Consider the following 21,967-nt stretch of genomic DNA (forward strand, 5'->3'; position numbering starts at 1 on the left):
GAAGAAATGAGGGATGTACTGGTTCTGGGCTGTGCTGTGTGTGAAGGTCCCTCCCAAATCCACTCCTAGAAGCGCAGGCCTGGGGACTGTGTGGGCCAGGTGGCCTGGCTGCTCGGGGGCAGGAGGGAGGTGGGACCGCCAGGCCTGGCTGGGAAGAGGTCAGGGAAAGCCAGGCAGCCTCTGCCTCGACCAGAAGGACCCAGGGCTGGGGCAGGGCAGGCCGGGAGGAAGGAAGTTCCCGGACGACCTGAGGAGGCAGGAGGAGAGACAGAGCCCGTGAGAACTCCTGGGCATCGCGTCACCCCGGCGGCGGGGACACATACTCCAGAAGAAAGCTGGCCTGGGCCCTGGGGGAAGGTCGCTGGCACAGGGGACCCCGGAGGGTCCCAAGCTCCTGCCGCAGGTGGAATGAAGGCCTGTGACAGGAAGAGGGAGGTCTGGGAGAAGGACGAGTGGGGAGGGGGACGCTGCCTTTGGTTTGGCCCCAGCCCGCCCCGAGCCCGCAGCGGGCGGCGCTGAACGTTGGCGGAGGGCGGGGTCAGTGCTTCTCTCCTGTGCTCCTTGTCACCAGCCGCCCTCGTTGGCACACGGGGGCTTGTCACATGCCTCCTTGTGCACCCGCCACCTGTCACAGCGCTAGACGGTGTGTGCTTCTTGAGCTGAAGCTAGACAGCCGTCTGGCTTAGAGCGGCCTCCTGCAAGCCTCCCTTGAGCCCCGAGAACTGGGCGCCCTGTGGCCACCTCAGGCCCGGGGCCCCATATGGCGTCTGCCTTCCTGCTTCCCTGGCTGAGGGCCACCGCGGCCATCTTCTCAGCCTGAGGCCTCTGCCCAGCCCAGAGGCCTGGTGCTGGCGGGAACCTCCGACCCCAGGCCGCAGCCCCCGTGTGGCGCCCCCTCCAGTATCACGGGCCTCCTGGATCCATTCCCATTACGAGCAGGAGACGGAGAGTTCCCTGTGTAAACATCACATACCCGAACATCCAACCTCTGCTCCACTCCCGCAGACCGCCCGCACCAGCGAGCATGTGCCTGGTTTGTTGGCTTGAAAAAAAAACACAAAAAAACAAAAAAGAACAGGCCTCCAGCGAACGGTGGAGCACGCGGAACATCCTGAAAGCCGCTGCTCATCAATTATTCATCCCCACTCAGGGAGCGATCAGTCCTAATGAATTGAATCTGATGCCTTCCGTCTGCGCGGCTCGCTGGGCCTGTTGAGGGTGTGCAGTGCCGAGTGACAGTGTCTCCCAGCCCGGGAGGGTGCGTGCGTGTGCGCGTGTGTGTGCGTGTTTGTGCGTGTGTGCGTGTGTGTGTGCGTGTGTGTGTGTGTGTGTGTGTGTGTGTGTTCCTAGAGGCAGAGCCCGCGCACCAGCACCCAGGCTGCGTGACTTTCCTGCAGCGGGGATGTGGCGGGTATACCGGGCCTGTGCCCGCACTCCACATCCCACCCTCCACAGCTGAAAACTCAGCCCTAGCAGGCTTTTCACCGGTTTCCTCTCCAGACCACGAAGCAGCACTGTGTGAGGAGCTCCGAGGACCTGTGCCCCTGCCACTCCCAAAGCTCAGGCCCCTCAACGCCCCCTCTCCACTGCCCCCTCCCCACCTCATTAGCATGCACTTTTGCAAAGAAGCTGTCGGAACTGATTAGGAGCACGCTCCTGATGAGCTGACGTGCTGCTCCCCGAGCTCCTCAGAGAGAAGGCAGAGGAGGTGCCCGTGTGGAGAGGGGCACTGGCCGAGGTAGAAAGGGGGCTACCCCGGGGGCAGCGCTCCAGACCCCACCCCTACTGCCTGGCTGGGACATGCGCCCCTCCCCCAGGACCAGAGCCGAAACCCCGTGTGGGAAGGGCCGGGTGCAGGCGGGCAGGGTGCTAGAAGCTCGAGACCAGCCAGAAGCCCCGCATCTCTCTGGGGGGGTCAGGGCTGTGCACAGGGCAAAGCCCACGCTGCTCCAGGATTTGGAAAAACGACTGCTGGCTCCATTTCTCCTGGGACTGCTTGTCTTCTGATGAATTTTGAAACACTGAGCCGAGAGCAGAGCACACAAGATTTGCATGCAGATGCATGCACACACATGTGCAGAGACCTGTGTGCATGAATGCAATGCACGTTCACATAGGCACACACCATACGCATGTACATGAACCTGTCCGCACCTGCACATACACGTCCATCGTACGTGCTGGCAGTTACATATACACAAATGTTTCCTCTGTCCATGTCCTCCTCTGAGGCAAATTCCTGAGCCACCAACGGCAGCTGCAGGTGATGCCATAGAAATATTGCCCGGGGTGGGCAGCTGTGGCCCGGCAAGGTGGAGGGATTGGGGGGAGAGAAGGCAGGGATGCTTTGAGGGCCTCCTGGACTTTGGTACGTGTGGCAGCGACGGGCAGAGGAGAGCCAGGCTGCAGAGCAGCGGGTGTTGTCACTGGGCATCCTAAGAGATCCTTGGCGGGACGCCGAGAGGAGGGCACAGGGATCCGCCCTGGGTCTGGTGTCTTTAGGGCGCCCTGTAGCTGGAAAGTGATGTAGCATCAAAGCCTCTCTGGGCACACGGGCCGAATGCTTATTCACTCAGGAGGCAGGGCTGCCACCGGGTGCCCCGTCCTTGGCTCAGGGAGGGGGGGTCTCCATCCCCACAGCTGGGCCTCTGGAGCCAAAGCAAGAGCATGAGAGACTTTCTGCCCAGCTCCGTGAGGCCAGAACCAGGGGGGGTGCCAAGTCCTGTGGAGAGCAAACGGGAGAGACACTCACATTCACACACGTCCCCTCACCCTCATCCGCGATGCCCGCACTCCCCACCCACACGCAGCCTTCCCTGGCCGCTCAGCCCAGCCCCTGCCCCAGCTCCTCAGGTGCAGCCTGCGGACGAGCCCCTTCCCCCCAGTGAACGGGCTGCTGTGACCACAGGCTTCAGAGAGAGCCCCCACCTGGCCACAGGCTGATCCTGGCAGAGGCAGTGTTTGGAGGGACCCACCAGAACCCACAGGGGGGGCACACGGTTTCACTGAGGCGGGGGCACCAGGGCAGCTCTGCCAGCTGCCCCGCTCCTCGGCAGAGGGGCCAGCCCGGGCTCAGATGGCGACGGTGCCGTTCCCTCAGCGACGCTGACCATGTCCTACTCCGGGCACTCGGGCCCTGTGCTGTGCGCAGGCACAAGCCCTGGCCTCAGGAACCCTTCTGGGGGAAATGGCACGAAAACGGAGCGGGAGGGAGCGGGAGCGTGCGGGGTGGAGTGCGTGGTTTGCAATTTGCACAGGCGGCCGGGGAGGCCTTCCTGAGAAGAAGTTATTTCTCCTAAAATACTAGACGCTACGACTGCAACACCGGCCTTGGGGCCTCAGCGATGACTTGGTGTCCCCCACCCCCCACCCCCACTTTGCAGATGAGGGGCCGAGGCTCGGGGGAGAGCAGGGTGGTGAGGAGGCGACCTGCCCGGATCACGGGGGTAGAGCGCAGTCTGGACTGGCTCCCAGGCGCGGTCGTGCCCACGTCCCCGCTGCAGGAGACGCTCCTACTCCCCAGCGCCCATCCGCTGCCAAAGGCCCAGGAAGCACAGAGGCTCCGTCCCAGAGGGATGAGACATAGAGTGTCCACAGGCCGGCTGGCGGGCACGTGCCCCTCTGCTGCCCGCTCCCCGCAGGGGTGCGAGTCTTGCCGTGGCCGGACGCCTCGTGGACCCCCCACTGGCCTCGCAGCCGCCTCACCATGCCAGCACCTTGTCCTGGCCCCGCCTCCCTCAACGCTGACCGAGTTGCCCTCTTGCCAAGAGGACTGTAGCCAGAGCAGGGCTTCCGGAGAGAAGTCCCTGGTGACGTGGCACCCGTGCCCCCCATTGGGGCTGCGGTCGGCCCTGCAGAGGCCCCCAGCCATCACCATGGAGGAGGTCAGAGCCCTGGCTGCTGGGATGCCTCCCGGGGGGGGAATGGACACGTTCAACCAGCCGTGTCCCCGCTGAGCGCTGAGCGCTGGGGAAGGCGCTGCCGACTCAGATCAGAAAGCAGCCCTGTCCAGGCAGCTGCCTGCAGGCACACCCCAGAGCCCCACACCTGCTTCTCGGTCCCCCCACTCCCCGCGCTCCCCTAGTATTCAGCAAACGGCGAGGAGCCAGGACCCCCCTGTGTTCTCCCCCTCCGGGCAGGGTGCTCCCACCTGCAGGCTCTCCGAGGGCCATCCCCAAGCCAGGGATTCTGTGCGCAGCTCTGCTCCTCACATTCCTCCCAAAGGGGACCCTGACCACCCACAGCCTCACTCCCCAGCAACCCTCAGCAGGGAGTGGGCGGGAGCCTGCCTGGGTCTCTGAGTTGTCTGGCCACCTGCCCCCACAGGTCAGCAGAGGCTCTAGCCAGCCCAGGGGAACGTCTGACGCCCCGGGGGGTGCTGGCGACCCTCCCGCAGTGGTCTGTCCAGGAAACCCAGTTGGCCTCTGCCTCTTAGCGCAGACTCTCTCTCTCTCTCTTTCCTCTCTCTCTCTCTCTCTCTCTCTCTCTCTCTCTCTCCCCCCCACACACACACACACACACACACACATACTTTTAAGGGTGTGTGTGCTCCCTCATAGTTCCCATCCGCCTCCCCATGAAGCTGCAGTCGCCCAACTGAACGGCACTCGGCTCTGAGTCCAGCGCCTCCTTGTTCGGACGGTGCTTGTCCAACTCTCACGGCGGCAGACACGCTCCGGAGCGTCTGTCTGTGCCGTGAGCACGTGCCTGCCTCCACGAGCCCACACGGAGACGAAGCCTTCGCAGAGCAGGCGTCGCATAAATATTAGATGACTCAGTTAATTAAGGAATTAACCTGCCTTGGTAACTTGTTCCGTTATCTAAATCCCTTCTTACTGAGAGACAGTTTTCCTCTTGCCGGAGCTCAAGCTTCCTGCCTAGCCCTATCCATCGTCTCTATCTGCTCTGTCCTCCGTGGAAATGTTCGCTGGACCATCCTTCCCCAGAGCACAGCCCTGCAGGCTCAGCACCTCCCAGGCAGCCGCCCCCAGCCCGCTGCCCCCCCCCCCCGGCCCCCGCCCCGCAGCCCTCGCTGCTGCACCTCCTATTCATAGGCTCTTCAACCACAGGAGCCAGCTCTGGAGGGGCCATGGGGGGAGCTCCCAAAACACAGCCCCTTGAGGAGCAGCACAGAGCCCCCTCTTTCTTTCCGGATGAACCCCACCCTGTGCTCTCACCACCCCTCGCCCTCCTCACAGGTAACCATTTAGGGTCGGTCAGCCCAGGGAATGATCTACAGACATGTTCTTTCACTTACTGTTCCCACCTGCCAAGCATGAGTTGGACTCATGATTTGCCCTGGCTACTGCCCCGACGGAGCTCCCAGATGGCGGGGAAAGTGGTCATGCAAAGGCTGCCTCGGTGCCCCGTAACCCAGGCGCGGACGGGGCTGCAGGGCCGTGCAGGGGGCAGGCTTTCCAGGACAGGCGGCAGCTGTGGGCCTTGGTGGGAAGGACTGACTGCTGGGCCTCAGGAAATACACTGGGCGGCAGATCGGGCTCTGCCATGATTCCACCAAAAGGCCCAAGGAGGCCAGGGGCCTAGAGCTCATCTAGGCACGCGCGCGCACACACACACACACACACACACACACACACACACAACAGAGGGCGGGCTGGCTCAGCAGAGCCCAACAGAGGAACCTCTGGGACGTCTCAGCAATGGGCACTTGGCCATTACTACAGTTGGGGTTCCAGAAAAATCTGTCTGGATATCCAAGACCCAGCAAACCACCCAGAATACTGGGGAGGCTGCAACCCAAAGAGCAGAGGCAGCCATAGCTGGGGGTGGGGCGGGGAGAGCCAGGAATGGCCAGAGTCCTAGAACACCTGGCGGATGTAGGACCTGGATGTGGGTGGGTCAGGAATGAGATGGGTCAGAAGCCAAGACCTTTCCCAGCATCCAAAGGGCTACCAAGGTGTGACCACGTCCACCTGGCCACTTCCCGGGGGAGCAGGAGCGTCGGAGGCGTGCACAGGAAGCCACCTCCTTCCCGCTCTGGGTGGGCCTGGGGCAGAGAGCAGGTTCCCAGGAGGGTGGAGCGGTTCCTGGGAGAACCGGCCTTGTAATCACTGGACTGCAGAAAGGAGGTCTCCTTGTCTCCCTTCTGCCCCCACTTGCTGGGGAAGTTGCTGTGGCCTCATTGAGTTGTCATAGAGATAATGGCTGATGCTTCAGCCAGAGCTGAAAAAGGAGGATCCCCCCACCGCAGCTCAGGCTCCAGGCAGGGGAGGCGGGGCGGCTGGCTGGGCTGGGGCGTGGGGGCTGACAGCAGCGTCCCTTCCCTCCCAGTGCCCCCTCTGATCCAGCCCTTCGAGTTCCCACCTGCCTCCATCGGCCAGCTGCTCTACATCCCCTGCGTGGTGTCCTCGGGGGACATGCCCATCCGCATCACCTGGAGGAAGGACGGGCAGGTGATCATCTCGGGCTCCGGCGTGACCATCGAGAGCAAGGAGTTCATGAGCTCCCTGCAGATCTCCAGCGTCTCCCTCAAGCACAACGGCAACTACACGTGCATCGCCAGCAACGCGGCAGCCACCGTGAGCCGGGAGCGCCAGCTCGTCGTGCGCGGTGCGTGGGGAAGGGCCGGTGTCGGGGGGAGGGGGCAGGGGAGCGGGAGTCCAGCTCTGTCTGCTGCTCAAAGTCTCTAGGTCCGGGTTTGAATCCCAGGCTTAGGGAAGGTTGGCTCTGGCAGTTGCCTTAAAGATCAAGAGGATCAAACCTCTTACTTTCCAGGCCAGGACACCGAGGCCTGGTGAGGGGAAGACGCTTGCTCAGTTAGCCACTGGCAAAATCGGAATTGGAGCTCAGAGCTCCCAGCACCCAGCACCCAGCAAGAGCTCTCGGGAGCTCTGATTTAGAACAGTCCAGGCGGGCCTGACATTGACTGGCAGGTGCCTGAAGCCCCAGAAGACCTATCAGAGACTGAGGTGATGGGTTTCTCCTGCCTTCCCTCTTTCTGCAGTGCCCCCTCGGTTCGTGGTGCAGCCCAACAACCAGGACGGCATCTATGGCAAAGCTGGTGTGCTCAACTGCTCGGTGGATGGCTACCCCCCACCCAAGGTCATGTGGAAGCATGCCAAGGGTAAGCCCCTGGCCAACCAGCGACTCTGAGTAGCCAGGGAGAGGGGAGGGCGGATGCTGGTGAGACTCAGGTCTGGTTCCCACGCATCCCTGGGCCTGGGTGGGAGCCCTGGGTTCTGAGCTCCATGGGGACCCCAGGCTACACCCAATCTGGAGGTCATCCAGGGGTCTGTGGGCCGGCAAACAGCTATCATGCTGACTCAATGTTCTTTTGTCCCCACAGACTGACCTCTCCACTTCCCCTCCAGCCCTAGAACTCAGGGCACTCTGTGTTCCCCACTTCCACATGCCCCCCCACCCTCTGCTCTGGGGTCCCCAAGCCTCATCAGCCCCTGCTCCTCACCAATTATTCTGGGATCTTGGATGTTGGATCTTGGAGCCCAACTTCATGCCAAGGACACATTTCGTATCTGACTAAGCCACACGCCAACCTCTTATCTAGACCAGTGGTCGGCAGACTGCGGCTCTTGAGCCACATGCGGCTCTTTGGCCCCTTGAGTGTGGCTCTTCCACAAAATACCACGGCCTGGGCGAGTCTATTTTGAAGAAGTGGCATTAGAAGAAGTTTAAGTTTAAAAACTTTGGCTCTCAAAAGAAATTTCAATCGTTGTACTGTTGATATTTGGCTCTGTTGACTAATGAGTTTGCCGACCACTGATCTAGACCATGTCTAGGGCTGACACTGGGAGGGGGTGGTGTCCAAAGCCCCCCTTGGAGGATGGCTGGCCTCCTTCCTGGGCGTGGCTGCCCAGGAATCTACCATCTGAGGGCTCAGTCTTCCCTTTGCCTGTTGCCAAGTGGCCTGAAGACAACTCTTTCTCCCGCTCTGAGGAATTCACCCCAACAAGCTCAGTGCCACGTGGGCATGCCAACTCCAGCTCTTCACTTCAAGCTGGCAGGCCCAGCTCTCTGGGAGGTCCCTCCTGTGGCCCAGGAAACAGGAGTGGTGTGGGCACACCACACAGTGGCCTTAGATTTTCAGGAGAAAGGCAGTGGGCATTCCCTGGGACACTCCCATCCACCCAGCTCACCCCCAGCCCAGACAGCAGCTCTTCTAACCTCCGCCTCCTTCCAGGGAGCGGGAGCCCCCAGCAGTACCACCCGGTGCCCCTCACCGGCCGCATCCAGGTCCTGGCCAACAGCTCACTGCTGATCCGCCACGTCCTGGAGGAAGACATGGGCTACTACCTCTGCCAGGCCAGCAACGGCGTGGGCACCGACATCAGCAAGTCCATGTTCCTCACCGTCAAGAGTGAGTCCTGCCCCCTGGCCCTCCCGGCACCCTGGGCATGGCCAGGGCCCATCTCTGCACCCACCTGCCCCCTCATGGTTTCCATTGGTCCGTGTGTGAAGGGGAAGCCAGAGGATTCCTAGTCAGACGTGGGCTTGGACACTTGGATGGGGATTCAAAAGCACTGTCATGCCCTGGCCGGTTTGGCTCAGTGGATAGAGTGTCGCCTGCGGACCGAAGGGTCCCAGGTTCGATTCCGGTAAAGGGCACACACCTCAGTTGCCGGTTCCTCCCCGGCCCAGGCCTGGTCAGGGGCAACCAATTGATGTGTTTCTTTCACATTGATGTTTCTCTATGTCTTTCCCACTCTCTTCCACTCTCTCTAAAAATCAATGTGGGGGAGGGTGGGAAGCAGTCATCGAAAGCAGGGGCCTGACCCCAACAGGCCCCGCTCACCACGCGCCAGTCCTGAAGCTCCTGAGGTGCTCATGGGATGTGGGATTTCTCCTTGACTTTGATCTGAGGTTGGCAATTCTATCTGAATAGTCATATTGAGCCCTTCGTTTCTGTTACTTGACTAACACCTGCTTGTGTGTAACCTGTGACTTAGGACGGAGAAAACTTGGGTTCTGACTTCAGATCCACCTGAGGGGCAGTGGGACTTGACCCAGGTACCTTACCTCTCTAGGCTCCAGGGCCCTTCCTGTGCAAGAGGTTCATCCGGCCCCCCGGCCCAAAACCTTGGGGTGAACAGGATGGGAACTGAGGGTAGAAACGGGAAGGTGCGCCAGAAAAGCTAGAAGCATTAAAACACATTGCAACTTGGTGCTGCGTCAATGGCTTCTAGGCCCCATCACAGAGCCCATCTTGCCGGCCTTGGCACCCCAGAATAAGCCTGTACATGTTGTCAAAGACACACATTCCTTCTGTTGATCTTCCTCTTCACATGTCCCTGGGTCTGCATAATGGGCCCTGGGAACCCTGCCATAAGGACCCAGGAATCCTGGCATAAGGACCAGGAATCCTGCCATAAGGACCCAGGAATCCTGCCATGAGGACCAGGAATCCTGCCATGAGGACCAGGAATCCTGCCATAAGGACCAGGAATCCTGACATTAGGACCAGGAATCCTGCCATAAGGACCAGGAATCCTGCCATAAGGACCAGGAATCCTGCCATAAGGCCCCAGGAATCCTGCCATAAGGCCCCGGGAATCCTGCCATAAGGACCAGGAATCCTGCCATAAGGACCAGGAATCCTGCCATAAGGACCAGGAATCCTGCCATAAGGACCAGGAATCCTGCCATGAGGACCAGGAATCCTGCCATAAGGACCAGGAATCCTGCCGTAAGGACCAGGAATCCTGACATTAGGACCAGGAATCCTGCCATAAGGACCAGGAATCCTGCCATGAGGACCAGGAATCCTGCCATAAGGACCAGGAATCCTGCCGTAAGGACCAGGAATCCTGCCATAAGGACCCAGGAATCCTGCCATAAGGACCAGGAATCCTGCCATGAGGACCAGGAATCCTGCCGTAAGGACCAGGAATCCTGACATTAGGACCAGGAATCCTGCCATAAGGACCAGGAATCCTGCCATAAGGACCAGGAATCCTGCCATAAGGCCCCAGGAATCCTGCCATAAGGCCCCGGGAATCCTGCCATAAGGCCCCGGGAATCCTGCCATAAGGACCAGGAATCCTGCCATAAGGACCAGGAATCCTGCCATGAGGACCAGGAATCCTGCCATAAGGACCAGGAATCCTGCCATAAGGACCAGGAATCCTGCCATGAGGACCAGGAATCCTGCCATAAGGACCAGGAATCCTGCCATGAGGACCAGGAATCCTGCCATAAGGACAGTGCCCATTGGCTGTAGGTCGGGGTATGGACTACAGGTCATTGAGGACTCTGGGATAGGCTGACTTTTAGAATCTGACTGACCTCATTTGAATCTGGGCTCCTGTGGCCTTGATGAATTTGCCAGACTCTCTGTACTTTGTCTTCCCGACATACAGAAGGAATCCTAAGGGCCCCTTATCTGGCATGCTCTTTCCGATGACATGTGTAAAGCAACCAGGTGGTACCTGGCACCCAGGAGGCCAACCAAGATGTAGCCACCAGTTCTGTTATTTTTAATGCAGTCCCGCAGGGTAGGTGCGGGAAAGACTGCTGGGAGCAGGGCCTGGTGTGCGTGTGTCTGTTCGCCTCTCCCAGGGCGATCCTCCTGCCCAAACCCGCTCTCAGCTCAGCAGATGGGGATGCTGGGGATCCATGCTAGGACCTGGGGGCTGGGGGCTGGGCAGCAGGAGCCACTCCCCTCACACCATCAGGAAGCACTTGGTCCTTAATAAAACCAGGCAATCCTCGTCACCCCTCGGCCAGGGAGAGCTTGGCTAATTCTGCTGTGTGAGGACTCGGAGTAACAGATGCTTCTGGAACCTTCCTTGGTATGAGATCCTTATCTCCCCACTGTCAGCAGGAGAGATGAGCCCAAATGCTCAGACTTTTGGGGAGGGGAGGGTCTTTGCTGCTTTTCTCCAGGTTTGGGATTTCCACTGACCTGGTTTGGTCATGGCTCTGTGGTCCGTGGTTTCTCTGCGGAGGTGAGGGGACCTGGGGCCCAGGGCACAGGCGGTCCAGGGGGCTGGGGGTGGGCTGTGCCTGAGGACACCCAGTCCACAGCAGCTGTCCCCAACGACATGGGCCCTCAGGGCCTGAATTGTTCTGTTCTGTCCTCACTTTCCCAACCAGGCAGCAGCTGTAAACGATGCTGAGGTGCTCGGAGAAAACACATTTTGTAAATCAGGGCAGCGTCATGCGCGTGGGCAATCACACACACACGCACACACTCACACGCACACTCACACACACTCACACACGCTCACCCTCACAGAGGTATTCATCTCTGGCCCCCTCTTCCCCAGGGAACGTCAGACCCTCTAATTATCACTTAGGAGCAAACCTGCGCCTCCTCCCTCTCCTCTTCCCTTGTCCTCATTTCAAGGCCTGCCTTTCCCTTTCTTCCTGCCACAGTGACGCACACACCCTTCCTGTGTCCGCTCCAGCTCCCAAGCCCCTCCAGGCACGCTTTCCCGCTCCCCTCCCCTCACTCACACTACACAGAGGCGCGGGGTCCCTCTGCGCCCAGCTCCCCACCCCCTCGCAGGACCCTCTGGGCCTCACACGCCCTCAGCACATCGGGAGCTCCAAACCCTCACACAGACTGCGCCCATGGGCGCCTTGCCTCACACCTTTGCTCTGTCACCAACACCCCTCCCACTCCAGCCCCCCTCTTCGCAGTGAGGGCCCAGCCATGCTGGGGGCCTCTGGGCCACCCCGAAGCCAGCAGGAGTGGAGGAGGCAGGGCCAGGCTTCAAGGCCTGGGGGCAGGCCATGTGCTGGCTGAGCCTGGCCAGGCCTCTGACCGGGGTTGGGGGCTGGCTGCCCTTCTCTGGCAGCCTGAATGAGGCCACACCGCACCTGCTGCCGGCGATGCTCCTGTGACAATGTGGCAGTGCTGGCGGGACGGGCATGTGGGCTCCTGGCCTCTGGGGACTGCCGTTCTGCCTGCCACAGCACTCGCACAGGCCCCCTGCTCTAGGGACTTCGCCCGAAGCCCCTCCCCCTGCACATCCTCCCCGGCCTGCGGAGCCTCGTCCCCCTCCCCCCACCTCTGACTTCAGTTGAAAGGGCAGAGGGAGATGGGGAGGGATCTTCAGGACCCCGCATGTGAGTCACCAACGGGGTCGCCAGGGAAAGCCATTCCTAGACACCCCTCAGTCCATCCCCAACAACCCACCACCACGCTCCCCTCGCCCACGTGCAGGGCCGAGCACAGGAGGCCCCGCCATTGCAAGGCCGGCCTCGATGTTCCCACCACACGCGGGAGAGCGTTGGCCGGTAGTTCCCTTGTCAGTCGGCACCTTGAATGGACCTCAGGAGGCACCCTGGCCTCAGCCCCGACTCTGGCCACGTGAAAATAAGAAAGGAAATACGATGTCAAAGAGACATGCATTGTAAAAGGCACCCTAGTGTCAAACTGAGTTTCTGTGATTGGCCTCTGGTGGGGCACGTCCGCGCAGTGACCCCAGGGTTTCCAACCGTAACTGACAGGGTCTCACGTGCTCACTAAGTAGGCCTATAGTATCCCTGGCTCCAGAGCATGGACTTGAGAACCAGGGGGACCTGGGTTCAAATCCAAGCCCTGCCCTGGGTAGTCGCGGGTCCTGAACCTCGGTCTCTGTAAGCCCCGGGTTCCGCCTGAGTCTCTCATCGTCGGTGAGGGCTAAGGGGGGCATTAACAGCAGCCAGCGCTGTACTTGGCACCAAATACGTATCAACAAGCAGCACCGCCAGTCCCAGGTGCTGCAGATCTAGCGGTGAGGAAAGTGAAGTTGTGTTCTCAGGGAATTTAGAATCTTGAAGGGGAGATACACATACGCCCAAACAACTCAGATGTACAAGGCGGCGAGTGCCTTTAAACACCACGAGCAAGGTGGAACAAAGAGAATCGGGTGGCGTAATCAACGGTAACTTGGGGGCCAATAAGAGAAAGTCAAGAGAAGCTCCACAAATGCAGCAGCCGCTAGTGGGACTTGAGGGATGAGAAGGATTCGGACAACAAGAACCAACAGGGGCAAAGGTCACCCCATTCCAGGATGAGGAAGAAGCTTGGTGAGGGCACAGAGCTGGGAAAGGCACGAATGGCGTCGGGGGAGGAGACGGGGAGGGTGGCCGCAGGTACTCACGGCCTTGGGAGCTAAGCATTGTCTTTCCGGGGATCCATGACTCCTGACATCAGACACCAACCCGGAGCTGCAGGGGCCCGGGGTCCGGTGGGAGTGGGTTCCAGAGCTGGTTCTCGGAGAAGGGCCACATGGAACCTGTGAGCGTGTGTGTGTCTGTGAGTGTATGTGAGTGTGTGTGTGCGAGTGTGTGTGTGTGCATGAGTGTGTGTGCATGAGTGTGTGAGTGTGTGTGTGTGTGTGCGAGTGTGTGTGAGTGTGTGTGTGCATGAGTGTGTGTGCATGAGTGTGTGTGTGTGTGTGCATGAGTGTGTGAGTGTGTGTGCATGAGTGTGCATGTGTGCATGAGTGTGTGTGTGTGTATGTGATTGCCCACACACATGACGCTGCCCTGATTTACAAAATGTGTTTTCTCCGAGCACCTCAGCATCGTTTACAGCTGCTGCCTGGTTGGGAAAGTGAGGACAGAACAGAACAATTCAGGCCCTGAGGGCCATGCCGTTGGGGACAGCTGCTGTGGACTGGGTGTCCTCAGGCACAGCCCGCCCCCAGCCCCCTGGACCGCCTGTGCCCTGGGCCCCGGGTTGCAGAGGTGGTGCTGGGGTGGGTGAGGGCTTCCAAAGTCGCTCCCATCTGGGCCTCTTCTGTCTCCAGAGATGCGAGACCGGCAAAATGAAGATTCTGCAGGAAACGTCTCCGGTTGGTGCGGCTCAGGTCCTGCCTGCCGCCGCTCATTGTTGTTCAGTGGTGACTGAGCGCCGGCCGAGCGCCTACCCTGGCCGGGGGAGGGGGTGGCCCTGCACACTCGTGCACCTTGCCTACGGCCAGCCTGTCCGTGAGGCTGGGAGTGGAAGGGGCGAGCTCCTCACAGAGCGGAGAGAGCAGAGCCCGTATGACCCCCCACCTTAGGCAGCCCCCAGCTCCACGGAGGAGAGGCTGTGGCCTGTCCTCCCGCGCACTCCGCACAGACAGCCTCTGTCACACGCTGGAACCTGGTGCTGCTGTCCGAGGGCCACCGCAGCAAGGAGCCGCCAACCGGGGGCCTTAGAGAGCAGAGCCCGTTCTCTGTCGGCTCCGGGAGGCTAGCAATCCCCGGTGTCAGCGGGCCGAGCTCGGCAGCTCCGGGGCAGCCGGGCCCCTTGTCCTCGGGCTCCCAGTGACTCTCGGCGTCTCCACCAGGCGCGGCCTTCTCGCTGTGCCTTCATACCATCCTCCCTTTGTGGGGTCTCCCCTCTCCTTGTAAGGACACCGGTCATATTGGACCAAGGGCCCACCCTGCGCACCAATAAGACATCCTAATCACATCCACAGAGACCCCGTCACAGCCCCGGGCCCCGGGGCGCAGCAGCCCAGCGTCTGCGGCAGTCCCCACGCCAGTGTTCTATGCCCACACGCTATGCTTCCCAGAACTCAGACACTGAGACGCTCTCCTTCCCAGCATCCCTCAGCTGCCCTTGTCTGAATCCAACCAGCCTCCTCTCTGACACCCCATCCTGGTCAGGAGCCCCGGACCCAGCCCCTCCTGGGCCCCGAGCTCCCCCCCCCCACCCCACCCCCGCAGCACACGGCTGGGGGCGGGGCCTGGCCCGCTGCCATCTGGAACCCAGCCATGCCCATCCTTCATGCCCTGTTGTCCGCGGATGCTCTCCAGCCACAGGGGCAGAGCTGGGGGTTTGCAATGGGGGCCTATGGCCGGCAAAGTCTGAAATATTTACTAGCCAGACCTCGGCAGAAAGAGTTCGCCAAGTTCTAGTACCTTCCAGTAACTACAAAAGACGGCTCGCCTCCTTCTGTTCCTGAAAGCCTTCTGCTGGCAGCCAGTGGAGAGCTGAGTGTCCTCTCACCTCTGAAACAGGAATGAAAGCCCGCCCACCGCCGCGGACCGGTGGACTCAATGCGCTCACTCCTCAGAGCTCCAGCCGGGGCTGCACATCATTAGCATCCCCCCAGGGGAGGCATTTTATTCTTACTGTCATTTCTACTGGGGAACGTGCAGGCCAGAGGCGGGAGAGCCAGGTCCCGCCTCGCTTAAAAAGCCCCCCGCCTCCTGCTCGGCTACTCCTCGGCGAGCAGCCAAGTGAGGAACTGACGGACACCCTTATAGCAGAGAAAGCGAGGCCTGGTGAGATCGGGTGCCGCAGCACACGCAGCCCATGTCCCACGGTCCCGTCCGGACCAGCACCCCTCACACACACTGCGTGCCAGTGCTGCCGTCCACGTGCACGGGTGGTGGCCAGCCAGGGTCCCACGAGCCCTCAGCCCCAGGCACCTCCCCGCCAGCTCAGAGCCAAGGCTGACGGCTGCCACGCAATTTGAATCAATCTCCTGCTTCAGGTGGAGCTTGGCTAATCGGGGGAGACAAGGAGCCGAAGTGGGTGCAATCAAATTAACAACGCCGTGACCCTGGCTCTTTAAGAAGAGAAAGACACACACCAGACGGCACCTCCACCCCAGTCCTTCCCGGGGAAGCCTGGAGCTGCTGCCAGGGCTGAGCGCAAAGAGATGCTCCCGCCCGCCCCAGGCCCGCCACCCTGCACGCCAGCCAGGCCCCGTGGCAGCTTGGCCCCCCCGCCAAGCAGGGCCAGCTCTTGTCGGGGTCTCCTTAACAGGAGCAGAGACACTAGCTTTGGAGGGAGGGAGCGGGCTGGGCTGGGCTGGCGGTAAGGAGGGCCCCTCATTTAATGGGCAGGCTGGGCACGCGTGATCCTTTCAGAGATGAAAGGAGCTGAGGCCCCGAGCTGGCTTGCAGGGCTCTCAGGAAGGGCCTGTCCCAGAGGCAAGGAAAGGGCAGCGGGACAGCTGTCCGCCCGCCACAGAGAACATCGTTTCTAGGCAGAAGCCCGTGGGCCTGGGCACCCCAGCCGCCTCCCCCAGGGCCTCCTGAAGAGGATGTGGCCCGCACCACGCCCTGCCCTTCTGCCAGTCCCCCTGGCTTAGAGATGGCTCCCCCTGCCGAGAGGAAGGACCAGAGGCATCTATTAGGGAGGGTTGACAGCCCTGCCATCCTGCCCGGACCACAGTGGGAATCACCTGGGTTAGGGTGCCCTTAAGGAATGATAACTCCGAGCCTCTGGGGTGGGGTCTGTGCTGTGAGACTTTTTTTAATCCCCAGGTCACGCGTCTGTGTAGCCGAGCCTGGGAACCTCCACCCCTCCCTCGGGCCACCGCCGTAAAGAGCAGATCCATCATCTCTCAGTCTCCTAGTTTCCAGACCAATCTTCTTCCCCCACATTTGGCTGGTTTCTCTTTAGAAAATCTGGCCTCTTGGGACTCCCCTTCCTGGTGCCTGTTCCTCTCCCTCTGCCTTCTCTGCCCGGCATCACCTTGGGGGGAAAAGCCACAGACCCGGGCTGAGTCGTGGCTCTGCTACTCACTGACTGTGTGAACTTGAGCAATTGCCTTCTCTAAGCCTCAGTTTCCCCATTTGTAAAGTGGGAATAGTGATCAGGTCACTGTAAGGACTGAGTGAGTTCATGCACGTGAGAGAACGCACATGGGAGTCTCAATGACATCAGGTGACGATGGGCCCAGCTGCTCCCTCCTGGCTGGGGATGGCTCTCCCTGTGGGCGCAGCACCCACTCCTCCCACCCGCCGGGCATTCTCATCCTACTCCCTCACATCCTCCTCCCCTACCCTGCTGCTCTCCCTGGGGCATTCACAACGGAATCTTCCCTCCCTGGTGACGAGGGGACTTGTCAGGAAACACAGCTGAGCTCCATCACCAGGTGGGGAGAGAGGGAGGGAGATGAACGAGTACTGACTCGCCGCCCCTGCCCCTGCTCTGCCCCCAGCCCGCCTGCCCCGCCTGGCTTCCCCCTCCAGCCTTCTCCCGGTGTCAGCCTCCTTCCCACTCCCACCGGGATCCACCCATGGATGTCATTCCCACACGGCTTCCCACTCCTGGGACCAAGCCCAGGACGGGAGGGACATCCGCCAGGCAGAAGAGGCTAGACTCCACCGGGAAAGGGGACTCAGAGCTGCCTCCCTCCTGTGCTCACCAGCTGTGTGACTTTAAAGGCCCCACGGCCTCTCTGAGCTGCTTCCTCAGCGCACAGTAGGGCTGACAGCCCCCTGCCACTTAACCAGATGCTCCTCACGAAGGAAGTCCAGTGCCCTGTAAACCACAAGGAGCAGCCCCTTCTCCGGGCTCCCACCAGCTTCTGAGGGGGGACCCCAGAGAAGGGAGCGCTGGGGGAGCAAGGGAGCACCAAGCAGGGGCCCCGTATATACGCCATGGCGGGTGGAGCGGTCCGGGACGCCATCTGCAAACCTGGGGGCGAGCAAGGAAGCAGAGTGTCTCTGGTGTTTAAAATCCTGTCAGCCCCTCACGTCAAGTTACAACGTAACTAGCAGCTGGTCTGGGCAGGACCTCAGGGTCACGGGCCGGTCTGCGAGGGATTTCACACCCGGGACCAGTTCCGTCGGATCCTGGCACGGTCTTGTTTCTGAAGTCGGCTTCCTCCCCTTTGGCTGTGTCAGGAGCCCCAGCGAAGGTGGGGGCGGGGGGAGGGGGACTCCACCCTGCCCACGCCCTGCTCCTCTCCGGAGTCTGCCACAGACCCGATCGATGGGGGAGGGGGGGCGGGGGGGAGGTCTGCAGAGCCATCAGATGGTGGCCCGAGCACCAGCCAGGCTCGCCCTGCCCCGGAGCGAGTCTGACCGCGCCCAGGGCAGGCGGGCCCAGGGCATGGGCAGGGGTGGCAGGAGAGGCGGCCGGCATCGAGAGCCTTCCTTCCTTCCACAGATGCGTGCTCAGTCCTGCACAGAGAGGCTCCTCTGCAGGGTCTCACGGTCCCACAGGAGGCGGGGCCCTGCAGCAGGTCATGCCGGGTCGGAGAGGCTGTGTCTGCCGGAGAGGCAACGGCGCTGACCTGGGCTCAGAGGAGGGCCCTGGGGCCCGTGGGAAGCCCCTCTGGCCTCGCCCAGAGCTTGCCCCTACTTGGCCGCTCCGTGCGGGGTGCCGTGCCGGGCGCCGGCGCTGGGGCTGTAAACTGAACGACCGGTCCAAGCTCACACCAGGTCCTCGCACAGACCTCCCACCTACAGGGCCATCCTGAAAGGAGCCATGCGTCCAGGGCAGCTGGCCCCTGGGAGTATGTCCCTGACGCCCTTCAGCCCAGCCACTCCCTGTTCCCCAGTCCCCAGAGAAGCTCCCGGCACCCCTCTTTGTACAAAACGTAAGTTTCCCTGCTGCTCATTGACTCACTGCAAGAAAGCGGAGACGCGCACCTCATCAAGTCTCCGGTCCTGTGGGAGCGATGGGTCGCCTGTGGCTGCTGCCAGCCTTGGTCATGCAGGACCCCGCCGTGCACACAGCCCCCCTTCTGACTGCCCCTGAAGCTGCTCCCTACCGCCCCCCTGGAAGGGGCTGCTGAACTGCCCACCACAGAAGCCACGGCTTTTTGTTGACAGCAAATTCCATTTCCCAGAGCCAGAGCCTGCGTGCGGTGGCAGACAGACAGATGGTGAGGGCGGCCGCCCTGCAGCCACAGCAGGGCGGGCGGAACGAGGGAGGGATTGCCTCCTGGAAGCCTCGGTGCCGTCGCTTGAAAAAGTGGTGGAACAATGGGGACAGCGAGACTGACTTCTCCGGGGTGTTGGGGGCATCACTGAGCAATGACCAAGAGGCCAAGCCATCCAGCTTGTCACCTGCCCCGTCATAGGCGTGGACCACGGAACTAAGTCAGGAAAGACATCAAGACCCAGGCTTGGGGCCAGGGATACTAGCAGGACCCACCTCGCAGGAGTGGGTGCAGGTGGGGTGCTAGAATACTGCCAGCACACGGCTCATGGGAAGTTCCCCGTCAAAGGGCACCGTGTGTGTATGTACAGGTGTGTGTGTGTGCATGTGCGTGTGCATGCGTGTGTGCATGTGCGTGTGCATGTGTGTGTGTGTGTGTGTGTGTGTGTACGTGCTCCTGCAGATGACTGCACGTGTCTCCAGGGAATTCTTGGGGTCTGCCCTGGGGCACAGCCAGGTCTGGTGCAGGGAGAGTCCAGTCTTGTTCTTTACTGCAATTCGGTGGAGCAGAGAGACCTTGCAGTCCAAGGCGGGGCGGGAGGCCTGGGGTGGGGGAAGAGATCAGATGCAGGGGGGCAGCCTCTTATGCTGCCTCATTAAGGCCATCTGTACCAGTGTGTGGGCACAGGAGGGCGCCGTGGCCCCTTCTCTGGGGTCCCACCAGCAGGGCCTGGAGGAGGGGCACAGGGGCAGAGTTCTCTGCTCAGGTGTTGGCAGAAACGCTGTGGGGCAGGGGGAAGAGGGGGGCAGGATCTCTGCTACCTGCCCAGGACAGGGAGCTAAAGACCCCGCATGCCAGGAGCAATGTGCTCTGAAGCATAGAATCGCCTCCCAGAGCAAGGAGCTGGATCCCCAGACCAGCTTCCCCTCCCTCCAGGGTCCGGGCCCCGGGGGCCCAACACAAGGCCTCTGACCCCTGTGTGTGCTTTTTCTCCCTTGCATCCTCTCTCTGCCGCTGCCCTCCACCTCCCGTGCAGGGCTCGCTGCTCCACCGCAGCCCTTCCCTAAACAGAAAGGCTCCCAGGGAATCCCTCCTTAGGCCAAAGAGGTCTGCGCTCCCCGCTCCCTGCACGGGGCGCGTGCCAGCTTCAGCCACTCTCCTGGTGGCACGGTGTGAAGTCTGCCCATCTCCCAGTCACACTCCAGCTGCCTGACACCCAGCTGAGGGCCCAGCCCAGCCCACGCGCAGGAGTAACGGCGGGGGGGGGGGGTCACAGCCATGAGTCCTGGGGACGGGGAGGTCGCACCTTCCGCCACGAGGGTGGCTGCTGCGTAGGCAGTGCCGCCTCTCCCCTCCGGCCCTTTGCGGCGCACTGCTCTCCACCAGCACCGTGACCACGGGGCCGCGGTTGCTTCACCTGTAAAAGAAGGTTCGTGTAGGTGATGCAAAAGAGGGGCCATTCCATGGAAACCAGATGCGAGCTGTACGTGTCATTCAAACCCGCAAAAGGCAAAAAGAAACGGGGGCGGTGCCTTGTAGGGGTACGTTTCATGTAACTCGGTATACCTAAAACATTAGCCTGCGATCGATATGAGAGGTATTGAGGAGGTCGCGCACGCCTTTTCCTCCCGTGCTTTGAAGGCTCACATGGCTTTCGCTCGCAGCACAGCTCCGCTGGGTCTGGCCACGTTCCCGGTGCCCAGTGGCCACACGTGGCTGCGGTCCTCAGCTCCAGGGCTCTGGGTCTGGGAAGAGCCTGGCAGACAGGGTCTGGCCTGTGCACGTGTTTACTGACGCTTTCCTGGGAGCAGGAGAGCAGCGTGGGGGACGTGGGTGGGGAGCGTTCTCCCCGGATCTGCTTCGTGGCAGGTACTTGACGTGTATGCACCCCGTTTGCCCCATAACAGCTCTTCAGGGCAGACAGCCGTGTCTCCAAGTCACAGGCGGTGAGCCCGAGGCTGGGGCAGGCAGGTACACGGCGCCGAGGGCCACGCAGCCGGTAGAAACATGAACAGACCCAAGCCTCTGGCCCCGAGCCCCTCGAGCTGGGTGGGGCCCAGGAGCCGTCTCCTCTCCCTCCTGGACGGGCCTCCTGGGCGGCCTGCGAGGAGCATCGGGTTGTGCTGCCTGCGCTCCTGGCCACAGCAAGCAGCCAGCGGGCGGGAGGGTGAGGGCACCCGCCGCAGGCCCGGGAGGCTGTCCCTCGGGGCTGGCGGGCCCGTGGGCTCTGGGCCGGTCCAGGATCTCGGGACCCGGACGTCTCGGCTCCCCATGCTGGCTCTTGGGACAGACCTGGCTGGGAAGCTAAGCTCCCTGGGGTGGGACTGGCATACGAGGATGTGCAGGTTGTAACTGCTCAGAGGCACGTCGCTTAGGGGCACATGGAGTCGGAAACCCACTCCCCGCTCCACTGGCCAAGCCTCAGGCCTCATCCAGCCAGCGGGTGTCCCTTATCACTCACAGCACCACACAGGCTGCCGCAGCGCCCCCTGCAGGGCGGAACAGCCTGTGCCTGAGCGTCCACTCCGTGCACAGCCTGGAAGCCTCCTTCCGGAAGACTGCCCTCCCCTCCCGCCCTCGGGCTCGGACCCGTGCTGAGGCTAGACCCTGCTCCCACGCCTTCCCCCTTCCTTCTCTCTCCCCATCTCTCTCCCTCTCTCTCTCTCTCTTTCTCTCTCTCTCTCTCTTTCTCTCTCTCTCTCTGTCTGTCTCTCTCTCTCTCTCTCTCTCTCCCTCTCTCTACTTTTCTCTCTCCCTCTCTCTCTCTCCCTCTCTCTCTCTCTCTCTCTCTCTCCCTCTCTCTCTCTCTCTCTCTCCCCCTCTTCTCTCTCTCTCTCTCTCCCTCTCTCTCTCTCTCTCTCTCTCTCTCTCTCTCTCCCTCTCTCTCTCTCTCCTTTTCTCTCTCTCTCTCTCTCTCTCCCTCTCTCTCCCTCTCTCTCCTCTCTCTCTCTCTCTCTCACACACACACACACACACACACACACACACACACCTCTGCATAAACATCCCCCAGCTCCTCTGGGGCTTTGCCTCTCAGGATCAGGCCCCCTCCCCCAGGAAGACCTCTGGGCTCTGCCTGCCCAGGGGGAGGGCCCCCTCACGGGGGGAAGAGCAGAAAGAGCCCGGCTGCCTCTCCCCCCACCCAGCCCCCCACGTTTCAATCCTCCAGGAAAAACGGAGGCATCTGCAATGCAAATCCCGTGTTGATGTAGAAGCTCACTCTGTATTCCACCCAGGTTTATCCGAGTGAATTATGCAAATCTTTGATGGAAAAATATTCCTGCGCACATCCTTGAGAGTGTAAAACCTTAGTCAATAATTCATACCCGGATGTCTGTGACTGCAGGCTTTTTCTTCATTATAACTTGCGCCTCGTTATTTGTCTCTCGCGTTTTATTGTCTGTCCTGGTGTAATGCCATGCATTATAAAAGGGATCTGC

At 61.2% G+C, this 21,967-nt stretch overlaps 1 protein-coding gene across 1 annotated transcript in view; it reads left to right on the forward strand.

The window, feature by feature from the left end:
* The window catches only part of DSCAML1 (DS cell adhesion molecule like 1), a 305,318-nt gene that overhangs the window by 233,217 nt on the left and 50,134 nt on the right, over positions 1-21,967 (forward strand). Inside the window, exons 8-10 of the mRNA XM_008150117.3 lie at positions 6,292-6,570; positions 6,965-7,084; positions 8,159-8,335. Coding sequence (XP_008148339.2) covers positions 6,292-6,570; positions 6,965-7,084; positions 8,159-8,335 — 576 coding nt within the window. The remainder of the gene's footprint in view (positions 1-6,291; positions 6,571-6,964; positions 7,085-8,158; positions 8,336-21,967) is intronic.

Source organism: Eptesicus fuscus, chromosome 13 (assembly GCF_027574615.1).
Source record: "Eptesicus fuscus isolate TK198812 chromosome 13, DD_ASM_mEF_20220401, whole genome shotgun sequence".
Classification (NCBI taxonomy): domain Eukaryota; kingdom Metazoa; phylum Chordata; class Mammalia; order Chiroptera; family Vespertilionidae; genus Eptesicus; species Eptesicus fuscus.